At 45.0% G+C, this 13845-nt stretch overlaps 1 protein-coding gene across 2 annotated transcripts in view; it reads right to left on the bottom strand.

The window, feature by feature from the left end:
* MTFR1L (mitochondrial fission regulator 1 like) overlaps window positions 1-13258 on the bottom strand; it is a 37684-nt gene extending 24426 nt beyond the window's left edge. The window contains exons 1-4 of one of the 2 annotated variants that reach the window (XM_040421925.1): window positions 13058-13258; window positions 5374-5478; window positions 4434-4540; window positions 1072-1280 (exon numbers count right to left, since the gene is read on the bottom strand). In XM_040421925.1, the coding sequence (XP_040277859.1) occupies window positions 1072-1280; window positions 4434-4540; window positions 5374-5478; window positions 13058-13144 (508 nt within the window). In that variant the 5' untranslated portion in view covers window positions 13145-13258. Of the gene's footprint in view, window positions 1-1071; window positions 1281-4433; window positions 4541-5373; window positions 5479-5607; window positions 5697-13057 lie in introns of those variants that run through there. The other variant, XM_040421926.1, reaches the window with a different exon arrangement.
* Window positions 13259-13845: the final 587 nt, after the last annotated feature.

Genomic DNA, 13845 nt, shown 5'->3' with positions numbered 1-13845 from the left:
CTATGTATGTACACATACATATAAACAGGGGTTCAGAGAGGGTAATGAAGTATATGACAGAATACTACTGTAAGGATCTGTTCACAACTCATTCTTACTTTATATTCTGCGTATGTGCCAGGAAAGCTACTGCAGCACAAACATTCATAAGCCCCCACATACCCAGTGTATGCCCAAAGGGTGTTATTTTGGCATACTTTCTTTTTAATAAATGGGAATAAATAGCCAATCTATGCAATTCTATGGGGGGGGAAGAAACAAAACAAAACAGAAAAGACCCCAAGTAAAATCTACTGCTTTAACTTTACTGGTTAAAAGGGGTTCTTCGGGAATTAAGAAAATTAAAATACATTACTTTATTATATATTCCCAGTTATCTTTCATTAGTTATAATGGCTCGTTTTTTCTATGGAGCAATCATCAAGGGAAATAAAATGGTCGCCGTCCTACTAGTACACACAAAACCTGCCCTAATCACACAGGAGGACAAGTTACGTCACAACACTGAGCTAAAGAGCCGCTTCATCCTTCTCTCTGCTCTACTTGTCAGGGATTATGATCCTTAATACAGTGAAATATGATCTTCAGCTAAATCTCTGTGGGAATGGAGTCCTTGAGGAGACATGAAGTACAGAGAGAAGGGTGGGGATGTGGCTGATGAGCAGCAGCACTTGTATGCCGTCTCCATTACCACAGTCTGTCCTGTCAGTCCTCTCTTTACGTCATGTCTCCTCATGAACTCCATTCCCACAGAGATTCAGCTGAAGATCTTATCAGCTGCATTCAGGATCATAATCCCTGACAAGCAGAGAGGCAGATGAGGCAGCTCTTTAGCTCAGTGTTGTGAAGTAACTTGTCCTGCTGTGTGATTAGGACAGGTTTTGTGTGTACTAATAGGATGGCGGCCATTTTATTTCTCCTAATGATTGCTCCCTAGACAAAACGAGGCAATAGAATTAAAAATATTTGGGAATATATTTATAGCAAAGTAATATTTTAGTATTTTTATTTTCTTAAATCCCGAGAACCCCTTTAAAAAGGGAACACAAAATGTGATGCTTTTTACAGTACCTGTGTCTGTGGCGACTATTCTAGCAATCTGGCTTCTGAGGAGGCTTAGTTCATCTTGTAAGTCCGTGGACTTGTTTAAGGACATGCCTGGCTTTTTTAAACAAAACATTTTTTCTTCTTTTATCTTCAGATTTGGGACAGATGAATTTCTCTGCATCACTAAGAGAGGACTTGGCCTCCACTTGTGCTTCAGGGGTCTGGAGTCACTCCTAATAGAAAGAAACAACAAAGTATGCAACATATAACTGAACAATACAAGAAAGCACCCAAAGCCGTCTCGCTGCTAGAGCTGGAAAGATGCATTTCCGATACTTATTGTATTATACATAATTTATGACAAGGCAACCTGCCTCTAAATGTAAGTAAAAGATTTAGCAGTAATCATTAAATGTGGAAGGATGGAAGCTAAAAGCGAGCCTGACATCTCACTATACAATAAAGCTGAAGCTGTAGGACAACTAATGCATTAAAATGGCCAAATGCTGAAATGCTGCTGAAAAAGAATGATCCAATATATTCTGGCTCAGAGTAAGCTCAACACTAGAGCATCAGCAGAGGAGGAGTATGGCAATGTGTGCGCACAACACGTACAACCTGCAAGAGTACCTGACCACAGGCATCATCGTCTTGCATAGGCCAGGGAGTATCTACGCTGGATGACAGTCCAGTGGTCCTCAGTGCTGTTCATTGATGAACGTCGATTCACTCTGAGCAGAAATGATGGCCGCCAACGACGTTAAAGACATCAAGGAGAGCGCTATGCATCCGCCTTTGGTCATGGTGGTGGTGTTACAGTGTGGGCAGATGTGTCTAGTCAATACAGAACTGCCCTGCACTTTGTGAATGATACAGTGACAAGCCCATACTACTTGAATAACATCATTAATCCAGTCATTGTGCCTCTGCATGAACAACACAGGCCTAATTTCAGCTTCATGGACGGCAATGCCTCAGCTCATCGAGATCGCATCATTAGGGAACCTCAAATGGAGTGGCCTGCACTTTCTCTAGACCTCAATTCCATTGGAAATCTATGGGATCGGCTGAATTGCCGTGTAGAGGTTTGTAACTCTGTACCCCAGAACCTCAATAACCTGAAGGCTGCCCTTCAAGAAGAGTGGGATGCCATGCCTCAGCAGACAATAAGTCAACTTGTGCACAGCATGAGACATCATTGTCAAGCTGTAATTGATGCTGAAGGCCACATTACAAGTTATTGAGACAGTGACTGTTTGCTTTTGTTTCAATAAATTGTTTGAGATGAGGAAATCACCATTGCATGCTTCTACTTAAATGACCTACTGTCATGATATAATATCACTGTAGCGTGACCTTTTTACGTTTTCTATAAATTTCACCCAAAAGCCAAATATCCCTAACTTTTTGTGAGTAGTGTAGATGTGAATAAATTTGGGGACTGGTGTTAGGAGCAATGGTTACGTGAGGGCCTGCGCACACGCTAAACAGGCTCCAGACAGACAACAAGCACGAGCAGCTCTCAGTTTCATTATCCACCATCCAGACTCAGTTGGCACCTTCATTATACACTCCTGTCTCTGCCCAGAGCATTTCCAGGCGCTCAGAAGAAAATTTGGTGTCATGTGACCCAATACATGTCCTGGCATTGACAGCCAGCCACTGTCGCCTTCTTTAGAGTGGTTTCATGAACAAGAAACCTGGACTGTTACGTACTGGAACTGTATTGTCTTTAGTGAAGAATCCAGATTCTGTATGGGATCCAAAGATAGGTTCAAGTATGGAGGCCTCATGATGAGTGCTTCCGTCCTGCCTTTGTTGTGGAGTGAAACTTTGCCTCAACTGATGGTGTGATGATCTGGAGAGCCATCACATGTGACAGTTGGTCACCCCTTGTAGTGATGTGAGGGACACTAACAGCAATATTTGTCACATGTGTTGCCTCTCATGGCAAGGCTTCCAACTGGCATTTTTCATGCTCGCCCACAAACAGTATGGATTTCCCAGGAATGTCTGTGCCACATTGCTACACTTCCTTGGCCTGCCCAGTCACCAGATGTTTCGGCAATTGAGCATTTATGGTACCAGTTGGGATACCAGCTTCAGCAACCTACAAATGTGCAGGATCTAGAGGTCCAGCTGCAACATCTGTGGGCAACTGTGCTACAGCATACCATACAGAACCTGTATGTTATGTCCAACCATCTCTCATCTTGTGTCCAGGCTAGAAGTGGGTACTAGAGCCTCCTTTCAGTTGTACAGGTTTTCCCCAATAAACGTATCCTTTGGCTCTAATATTGTAATCTCTTCCATATATCATCAGTACATTCACACAGAGAAAGCTTCATTCCACTCCAACAACTCCTTCTTGGTGTGGTTTTGTTTTATGAATGAGTCTATTCGCCTCTATTATTGATGCATGTAAAGTTGTATGAAACCGTGACCACTCAAAGTTTAGTTAGTTTACATCAGCAAGCTGTAGGATTTCTGCTAATGTAATGTGACCAAATATTGGAAGGTCTAGTGCTCATCACCGCAGCCGGTCCATTGTCTTTGAACATGCTATTTAGTTTCGATTTTATTCAGACTAGCTACAGAACACAGCGGTTTACTGAAGAGGATCAGGTGACTATACCCATGCCGGGGAGGAAGAAGGAAAACTTCCGGACCGGCAGATGGAGACAGGGGAGCCAGTTCGGAGGACCGGGGAGACAGGGAGCAGGTAAGTATGATCCTATCAGTAGAAGAGGCAGGCTGCTGGCACCTGTTAAAAATTATGCATTACCAAGACAACCCATTTAAGGTGGTTTCACAAAGTTTTTTTTTAGGCATTTTCTGGCATTTGGGGGAGATTTATCAAAATTGGTGTAAAGGAAAACTGGCTTAGGTTCCCACAGCAACCAATCAGGTTTCACAGTTCATTTTCCAAAAAGCCCTGAAAATGAAAGGTTGAATCTGATTGGTTGCTGTGGGCAACCAAGCCAGTTTTTATTTTATTTACATCAGTTTTGATAAATATCCCCCATGTGCTCTCATGGCTATATCACTACATCGTTGTTTTATGCCATGTTTTTTCAATAAACGTAGCAAAACCTAGAGCATTATGCTGCAATTTCTAAAAATACTGTGCCAAAACCTGCGATGCGACCTGAACGTGTGAATGAACTCTTAAAGGTGTGGTCTACTTTGGACAATTTACCCCCTTGTAATCTGAGAAGAAACCTGTATGTGTTGTTTTCCTTCAGCGCCACTACAGGACAATTAAGCATTACACAGTCCCTATTGATATCAATGGACAGTCCATGTCCACTGTAGATCATGCATGAGTAGGTGATAAGTAAGTGATAATGCTGAACAAAAATGCAGTGTTAAAAGCTAATAAATACCTAACTCTTGCATAGGTTTCATCATCATCTGCAGCAATCCACTTGATGTCAGCTAGAGTTGGGACCATTGGTGCATCTGTGAAGTACAGATCAGAAGCAGGGAGAGCCTGCAAGGGAAAAACATTTGTATTTTCATGTATTAGACTTTTTGGTTTCCCGTAGCAGCTCATGAATACTGAGGACTCCAGAGCGTGGTCATTACACTGGATCCCACTGCAGCTGCCCAACAGTGATTTAAAGGGAGTGTGTCACCAGGAACTTCACTGATAAACCAGGGTTAGCACAGCTGAATAGAAAGTTAACCTTTAATAGTCATCCATTGCTTTATTCTGGAGAAAAAGTTATTTTAAAACATATGCAAATAAGCAGTTTGGTGCACTGAGGGTAGACTCAAGCCATTCTGTGCACCCTAGCTCCTCCTTCCTCTGCCAGCCCCTCCCTCTCCACGATTGACAGGGCCAGATTCCTGCAGCCATCTCACCTGGCCCAATCAAAGAGGGAGGGGCTGACAGTGGAGGAAAGGTGCACATGGTTTAGGCCCACCCTTGGTGCACTTCACTACTAATTTGCATATGGGTTAAAAGTACTTTTTCTGGAGAATGAAGTAAGGTTTCGCTAAGTGAAAGGCATCATTACATTCAGCTGCCTCCCCGGTTTAAACAGTGAATTTCCTGGTGACAGATTAAGAAAACTACTACAAGACCCAGCGCTGTAATCAGGGTCTCACATAGGGCAACATAAACCTGTGACAAATTCCCTTTAAAATGAAGTTTGGGCTAATAGAAGGGGATACATAGCTCTGGCCCGGCGAGGGACGATGTTTGCTACAACTATCAGCTTTTTGAAGTAAAAACCTATACGACATAGAATTGTCCAGTTTACTAGAATATAAACCAAGACCAAATCTTAGTGTTAAAAAGCCTAGAGATTAGAGCAGTACCTCAAAGTGAGCTCTTGAACATGGCTTCAGAGGGAGGTGAGATGCGATTTTCCTGACAAGGCTACGAGAAGAACCACATGGCTTGTTCTCCCACACAGGAATCGTCTGAAATGAAGAGCAAAACCTCTTAATACCAGAACAAAAATGTATGTATTCCTCCCAGATACTAATACACATTGCCAATTAGGTCATCCCCCACTTCCCTCATGGGCCATCTCCTCTTAGTGAGCATACCTGGGAATACTTCATGGACAGACCGCAGGTGACCCACGCAACATGAAGCTCCCAGTGAAGATTCCTTTGTTCGAGTTACTCCCAGGGGCAGTTCGGGGCTTAGTGACTATCACACCTTCAGACAGATCATTCCTCTTACATCCTGTATACTTTAGTACTAGTCCAGCCTGTTTTGTAAGGTAATATAGCCTACAGCTAAAGTGTAGTTCCTCATACCTTCACATAACAGCATCAGAGAAATTTACATGATGAAATGGCTGGACCTACTAAAGATTATACTTACCGGTAATTGGTTTTTCCTCTAGCCTCCACAGCGGCACAGATTCACAGGAGGTTACCCCGCCTCCCCTAGGGACAGGAAACAACGTGGAGATCTTTAAAGAGCTTCTGTCACCCCCAAAACTCATTTTTCATTTTTGGGCATATTAAAATCCTTATTGTACGACTATTCCCTATATAGGGCTCTTACCTTGTTCTGTGGCTTCGTTTCAGTAAAAATTGAGCTTTTAAAATATGCAAATCACTTCACTACCAGCAAGTAGGGCGTCTACTTGCTGGTAGCCGCCGCATCCTCCTTTTAAAAAAACACCCCCTCCTCCAGTTGATTGACAGGGCCATCGAGCGCTCTCCTCCTCCGGCTGGCCCTGTCAGCATTTCAAATCCCGCGCCTGTGCCTTACGTGTCTTCATTCGGCGCAGGCGCTCTAAGAGAAGGACGCTCACTTCCTCAGTGCGCCTGTGTCGATGACGTCTTCTCTTTTTCCCCCCGCTGAACTGTAAACTTTAGATATTTGTGATGACGGCTGCATATAGGGATATGATAATATGCATCGGTCAGATCCAAGGTTGCCATATAAACATCCTGAGAAGATTTATTGTAGACTTTATCGTTTACATTTTGAAACGCTTGTACTGGAACTGACAATTTAGGTCTTTTAAGTTTATCATTGCTCTGTGAGAGCCGTTTGGTTTTCAAATTGGGGACTAAAAACCTGACTTTTCATCTCCAGGTGGAACAGGAACGATGGCTTTTTTCTGAAGCAGAATCATTAGTTGATTTAGGAGTACTGACTGATTTTTTAGCTCCTTGGTAATGCAAAACACATCTTGAGGTCCTGCCTGCCCCTTGTGGAAGAGTCTAAATTGTGTCTGATGAAAATTTTTGGGTTCTGATGGAAAAAAAGGTTTTCCTATCTGTGGCTTTTTCAAGGATATCATCGAGTACGGACCTGAATACTCTGTCTCCCTCACAGGGGATTTCGCATAATTTATTTTTTGAGGCCGAATCCCCTGACCATGACCTCAGTCATACCGTTCATCTAGTGGTATTGGAGAGGGCTGCAGATCTGGCTGCCAATTTTACAGTATCTACAGAGACATCCGCCAGAAAGTTTGATGCCTGTTTTAACATGGGCAAGGAAGCAATAATATCCTCCTTTGGGGTTCCTGCCACTAAATGCTCCTCCATCTGGTTAATCCAAATGGCCATGGACCTGGCAGTATAAGTAGCTGCTACACTTGGTCTTAAAATGGCTATAGAGGCTTACCAAGATCTTTTTTAAAAAAGGGCTTCACTTTTTTTGTCCATGGGGTCTTTTAGAAGACCTACATCCTCAAATGGGAGAGCAGATTTATTTTTAATTTTTTGCTACCGGAGCATCAACTTTTGGACATTTATCCCAAAGGATGGTATCCTCCTCAGTAAATGGATACTTCTTTTTAAAAATTCTGGAGATCCCAGGCTTTTTCTCTAGGTCAGTCAATTCTTTATTAAGTCTGGTAATATTATAATGCAGGGGAAAACCCCTCTTCCTAACCCCCCCCCCCCCCCAAGCCTCTAAACATAACGTCCTGGACGGATTTTTGTTGTTTAGTCTTCCAGATTTAAGGTCACCTTTATTGTTTTTAAGAGAGAATCGATCTCTTTAATGGAGCAAAGGGGACGACCAGACTCGTCTTTAGAGGAACCAGAGTCGGAACCGGAAAGTAACTCCCCTTCATTAAAATCTTCCTCCTGCGGATCTATTACAGAAGGGGCGGACATTGCTGACATGGAGGTGGAAGGTTTTTGAGATATGGATGACATTTTACAGTCCACAGCGCTGCTCACTTCCTCTTTGATAATGTTTCTGATATTATCCAGAAGGGAAGGACATTCTTCTGATACAATTTTTTCCAGACATTTCACACAGAGGGTTTTTTTTTTTTTTATGACCGGAAGACAGTCCCTTTTTGCAAATAGAACATTTTTTGATACGCTGAGAAACTTCAGCCGATTTTTGCACATCCCTAACCTAGGGGAATATATTAAAATACATAATCAGAAGGAAACAGCCTCTAGCCATAAAAGAAAATACAGATATCCCTCACCCTGGTGAGACAGAAATTTCTTTGCCACCTCCAAGTGCAACACAGCTATAAAATCACATTTAACCCCCCAGGGAAGGAGAAATTTACCGGGCTGAGGGCTTTGGTCGGCGGGTCTGCAGACTTCCGGACACTGTCATTCACCTGGAGTAGATATCTTCCCAGTGCTTCTTTCTTCCAGCAAAAATGCTGGGAACTGATTCTTCCCTCTTCTTTTTTAAAAAGCTCATTGCCTAAGGGAAGTATCCAGTTACAGCGGTTCCTGAGATCTCGTCTGCGCACACGTGACCCGCCTGTCCTATCATGATACTGCGCATGGACGCTGCTGGGGCTGCCTCCACTGAAGGACTTATGCCAAAGAAGCAGGAAGGGCCGCAACGCAAGCCCCGCGACCCTGTTCTCAGCCTAGTACAACAAAAAAAAAACTCCTGCCGGCGCGTGCCCTTTAGAGGAGGATCTGCACACATCCCAGAGGGACAGGAAACAACTGGAGCAGGTAAGGAGAGGGGGCTATTCAAAGATCTCCACGTTGTTTCCCTAGGGGAGGCGGGGTAACCTCCTGTGAATCCGTGCCGCTGTGGAGGCGTTTGGAAAAACCAGGGTTCCCAAACACATCTGTAAGATATGAGAATTACCTCTAGGTCAAGTTTTTGTTGAGGATAGAATTTGAGCGGACTCTCACTTGCTACCAGTCCGATACAGATACCTTCTGCATACCTTCAACATTTTTGTCACGCTCATCAACTGAATGGAATATTCTCGTCCACAAAGTGGACCAGTATTAGGCCTCATGCACATGACCATATCGGTCTTGCGGTCCACAAATCATGGATCCACAAAACACACATGTGATCAGTGTGCCGTCCACATTTTCTATACAGACCCATTGTTCTCAATGGGTCCATGGTACGCATTTTGCGGGCATATTCACTATTTTTACGGAACGGACATACAGATGAGGAAAGCACACAGGTGATTTGTGTGCTTTCTGCATCCGTATGTCCATTCCACAAAGGTAGATTGCCTTTGTGGACAAGTATAGGACATGGGTCAGCAAAAATCTGGATGCCCCAATGACTGAAAAACGGATATGGTCATATGCATGGGGCCTAAGACAAGCTATAGTTTGCAGAGCGAGGACACGCATAAAGGACAGGGTTGTGTAGTTCTGGCACCGGAGTTACTGCAGAAGAGCTAAACTACGTGGGTGTGGGATGTCAGTCCAGAGGATAGGCCATCACTTGTAAAGGGTTGGACAATCCCTTTAACCTTAGAACAGGTAATCAATACGTGGCAATTGCAGGACCTTTAGTGATCTTAAGAATAAAGGGCTGTCCTGCACCAAGTGCACCAGCGCCGCCATTTTACAATGGCAACCTTGGTTACAATGAAAAACGTTACTGCCACAGTTGTCACTAACTGGTCTGTTCCAGGTCCAGTGAAACCCATGGGTCCCAGCTAAACACAGTGTCCAACATTCACCAGATTTTACGGGATAACCAGAGAAGAGGGAGAGATGCAGCACCCCATCCTCTAACATACAGCATACACATTTCTCGTAGTAGTATTACAGGTATACTACAAGGTCTACCGCCATTCCTACTCTACTGAGAGGACGCTTCCAGATACTCATATTTTTTCAGCTCATCAGTCTTTCTAGATCAGGGGTGCACAACCTGCGGCCCGTGGGCCACATGAGGCCCTCAATACCATTCTATGAGGCCCCCAATCATCTGGTAGCAGACATGTATCTCTATGTCTTGTGGCTGCTCACATGAATCTTTCATGTATTGTCCCATTAGATGGGAGTACTAGAACAACTAGACATTTATGATTTATTGTATAACTAGACATTTATAATATATACTGTATGTTCAATATGCCATAAATATAGTATTTCAGTTGGTAATACCCCTTTAAAGTTTATTTTCGGCCCTTGGAATTGGTTCACGTTGACAATGTGGCCCCCAACCAGAAAAGGTTGTGCACCCCTGTTCTAGATTATATAATGGACGGCCAACCCCCAAAATGTTTTACTGAAGGCCAAAAAGTGTTTAAAATAAAGATAACGGCTCCTGTTCCCGGCGGACTGTGTTTCCCAACCAGTGTGCCTCCAGCTGTTGCAAAACTACAACTCCCAGTATGCCTGCACAGCCAAAGGCTCTCCAGGCATGCTGGGAGTTGTAGTTTTGCAACAGCTGGAGGCACACTGGTTGCTCTATTTCACCGCCGGATCTCCACTCAATGTAATGGGATCTGGCCGGTTCCCAGCATAAATACTAGATGTCGGGAGGACAAAAAACACTGAATGCAACGTTTTTTTGTCCGGCAGACAGCCAGCATATGCGCTAGATCTCCAAAACGGAGATGTGAACGCAGCCTTACCATCCCACTTTAGATAAATTCTAACTTCCCAAGTCTCTGTGTGTACTAGGTAGGAGCGGTCAAACATTTACACTGGAGTTGAAGGGCGTGTTCATGTATATTATTTATATCCAGCTTCATTTTTGGGATGAGCCAGTCACAAGTGATTGCTGGACAGAGAAACAAGGGCTGGTGCACCCGACTCCTTGTGAACATCCCCTTCGAAGACACACACACGTGAACGCATTGCACCCGCACTGAATCCGTACCCATTAATTTCTATGGGGCTGTGCACACGAGCGGTGATTTTCACGCATCACTTGTGCGTTGCGTGAAAATCGCAGCATGCTCTATATTGTGCGTTTATCACGTAACGCAGGCCCCTTAGAAGTGAATGGGGTTGCGTGAAAATCGCAAGCATCCGCAAGCAAGTGCGGATGCGGTGCGATTTTCACGCACGGTTGCTAGGTGATGATCGGGATGGGGACCCAATCATTATTATTTTCCCTTATAACATGGTTAGAAGGGAAAATAGCATTCTTAATACAGAATGCATAGTACAATAGGCCTGGAGGGGTTAAAAAAATAAATAAAATAATTTAACTCCCCTTAATCCACTTGTTCACGCAGTCGGCATCTCTTCCGTCTTCTTCTTTGAGGAATAGGACCTTTGATGATGTCACTACGCTCATCACATGATCCATCACTATGGTAAAAGATCATGTGATGGACCATGTGATGAACGCAGTGACATCATCAAAGGTCCTTTTCCTCACAGATGAAGACAGAAGAGATGCCAGCTGCGCGAACAAGTGGATTAAGGAGAGTTAAAAAAAAAAAAATGTAACCCCTCCTATTGTACTATGCATTCTGTATTCAGAATGCTATTTTCCCTTATTACCATGTTATAAGGGAAAATAATACAATCTACACAACCTTGAACCCAAACCTGAACTTCTGTGAAGAAGTTGCGGTCTGCGTACCACATTCAGTTTTTTATCACGCGCGTGCAAAACGCATTGCACCCGCGCGATAAAAACGGAACGCAATCGCAGTCAAAACGGAACGCAATTGCGTACCTACTCGCGCGGGTTTGCCACAACGCATCCAGACACGCTCGTCTGAAAGAGGCCTAATATTGGCTTCAAAAACTGCATTGAAACCTGTATGTATGAACACACCCTAAGGCCTCATGCACACGGCCGTTGTTTTGGGCCACATCCGAGCCGCAGTTCTTGCAGCTCGGATGCGGACCCATTCACTTCAATGGGGCCGCAAAAGATGCGGACAGCACTCCGTGTGCTATCCGCATCTGTTGCTCCGTTCCGTGGTCCGCAAAAAAAAATATAACCTGTCCTATTCTTGTCCGTTTTGCGGACAAGAATAGGTAGTTATATCAATGGCTGTCTGTGCTGTTCCGCAAATTGCGGAACGCACACGGACGCCATCCTTGTTTTGCTGATCCACAATTTGCGGACCGCAAAACACACAACGGTCGTGTGCATGAGGCCTAAAGCACAGCAACAAATGACCGTCATGATTCTGATGAAGCTTTGACATACACTGAAGGACCCCTAATCCCTGAGAAAACTGCCACCAGTCTCTGAATTTTTGGGGTTGCTTTGCACTTGCGCCTTTGGCAAATCTCATCTGTCCATAGGAAAACTAGACCCTGCGCAGCCTCAGACCTCTGCGTGCCATCCAGTATCAGAGCGAAAAATAGTAACAGGGAATCTGTCAGCACATACCTTGGGAGATGTGCGCTGAGCAGCTGAATGTAACCCCATTTATCCCATGGTGCCAATTCAGAGAGATATTATGCTATTTAGCCCCTTGGTGCAACAAGGGCGTTGCTCTTGCACCTGAAGCTCCAGTCAGTGTATGTGCCAGCCACTCCCCCTCTGCTGTGAGTGACCGGGCCAGACAGTGTAATGGTAATCTTGTGGCACACGCGCTGTACAATAATGGCGCTCACCGGGTAGAGGGCTGCATGCGCAGTACAGGTTCCATCCACTTGGTGAGCTTCATTGTTGTACAGCGCATGCACCAACCAAAGAGGCACATGCACTGCGGCGTGCTTTCTGGGCCAGGCAAGATTACCCTTACAGTGCTTGATCCTGTCACTCACAGCGGAGGGGACGAGGCCGGCGCATACACTGACTGGAGCTTCGTGTGCAACAGCAACGCCCTTGTTGCACCAGAGGGCTGATCTAATTAGCATAATATAAGACAGCTCTTATCTCTGGTCTGGCACCACAGATCTCCATGAAACTAACTGGGTTGCATTCAGCCGGATTTATGTCAAGGTATGTACTGACACATTCTCTTTAAGAGGTTTTCACACATAGGTTTTTGCTGGTGTTTTTTTGCAGACAAAAAAAACACAAGCAGATCCAAAGTGATGTGGGTACGTAGCCTTAAGAAGGTACGGCAGGTAGTATGACTGGCATAGTGGCAGCTGGTAACAACTTCTGACATTAGGTGCCTTTTTCAGGTAAGTACCTATGGAGCAGGGCACAATGGGGGCACTGACAGTCCTTCATAGGCGTATGGTTCACCTTATTGTACCCACTGTGCCCAGCTGTAATACCATGCTGTGTAGCATTACTCCATCATCCTCATTGGAAGGGTCCTGATGAAGCCCATGATGCCCCCACAAGGGCATCTCCTGCCATAACTCCAGGCAGTGACACAACCCGGGCCCTGTCCACCCCCCTCACCTTGGATCGCTTCCTGCGACCACTTCTCCGCCCCTCGGCGGTCTCGCAGGCTTCGTCTCCATCTCCTAATACGTCCAGGGAGGCCATGCTGAGACAGTACAAAGGACGCTGCGTCCTCCTGGCCCCGAGCTGTATGATAGAGCACCGCTCCCCGACTGTTATACAGCCTCCAAAACACAACGGTGCCTCTCTGCGTGCGCGCTCCTGTGCCTTATCTGCGCATGTGCAGGAGCTTGCCGCGCGCCCCCGGTGACTGTGCTCGATGCAGTGTGGAGAGCGGGCTGGGGCTGAGGGTGGTCCTTTACCCCTGACTTCTGGGGCGAGAATGGAAGGGAACAAATATATGGCAGCTAGTGTGACATCCGGTGTGTAAATACCTGAGATAAGTGCAAGAACCTCAAAATGAACCAGTTTTTACTAGTTTTTGTCCGCATCCGAGCCGCATATTTTCCAGATAGGATGCGGACACATCCGTACTTCCGCTCCTCGGCCACACGAAAAATAGAACATGTCCTAGTCTTGTCGCAAAATGCGGAACGCACACGGCCGGTATCCGTCTTTTGCGGACCGCAAAAATTGCTACGGCCGCATGAATGATCCCTAAATGAGTTTTCCGGGCTTGGAGCTGACAACCCCACTGTGAACATTAAAAAAACAAAACAAAAAAAACACTGTTCCTGGGAGCTTCCGATGTCGCCAATCGTAGGTCACAACGGCTTGAAAACTATGTAACAGCATTGATGTACCATTCAAGCCGCTGTGATCGTCCACAGTAGTCACAGAACCCA

This window comes from Bufo bufo, chromosome 3, assembly GCF_905171765.1.
Source record: "Bufo bufo chromosome 3, aBufBuf1.1, whole genome shotgun sequence".
Classification (NCBI taxonomy): domain Eukaryota; kingdom Metazoa; phylum Chordata; class Amphibia; order Anura; family Bufonidae; genus Bufo; species Bufo bufo.
This window is presented reverse-complemented; position numbering and strand designations above follow the sequence as displayed.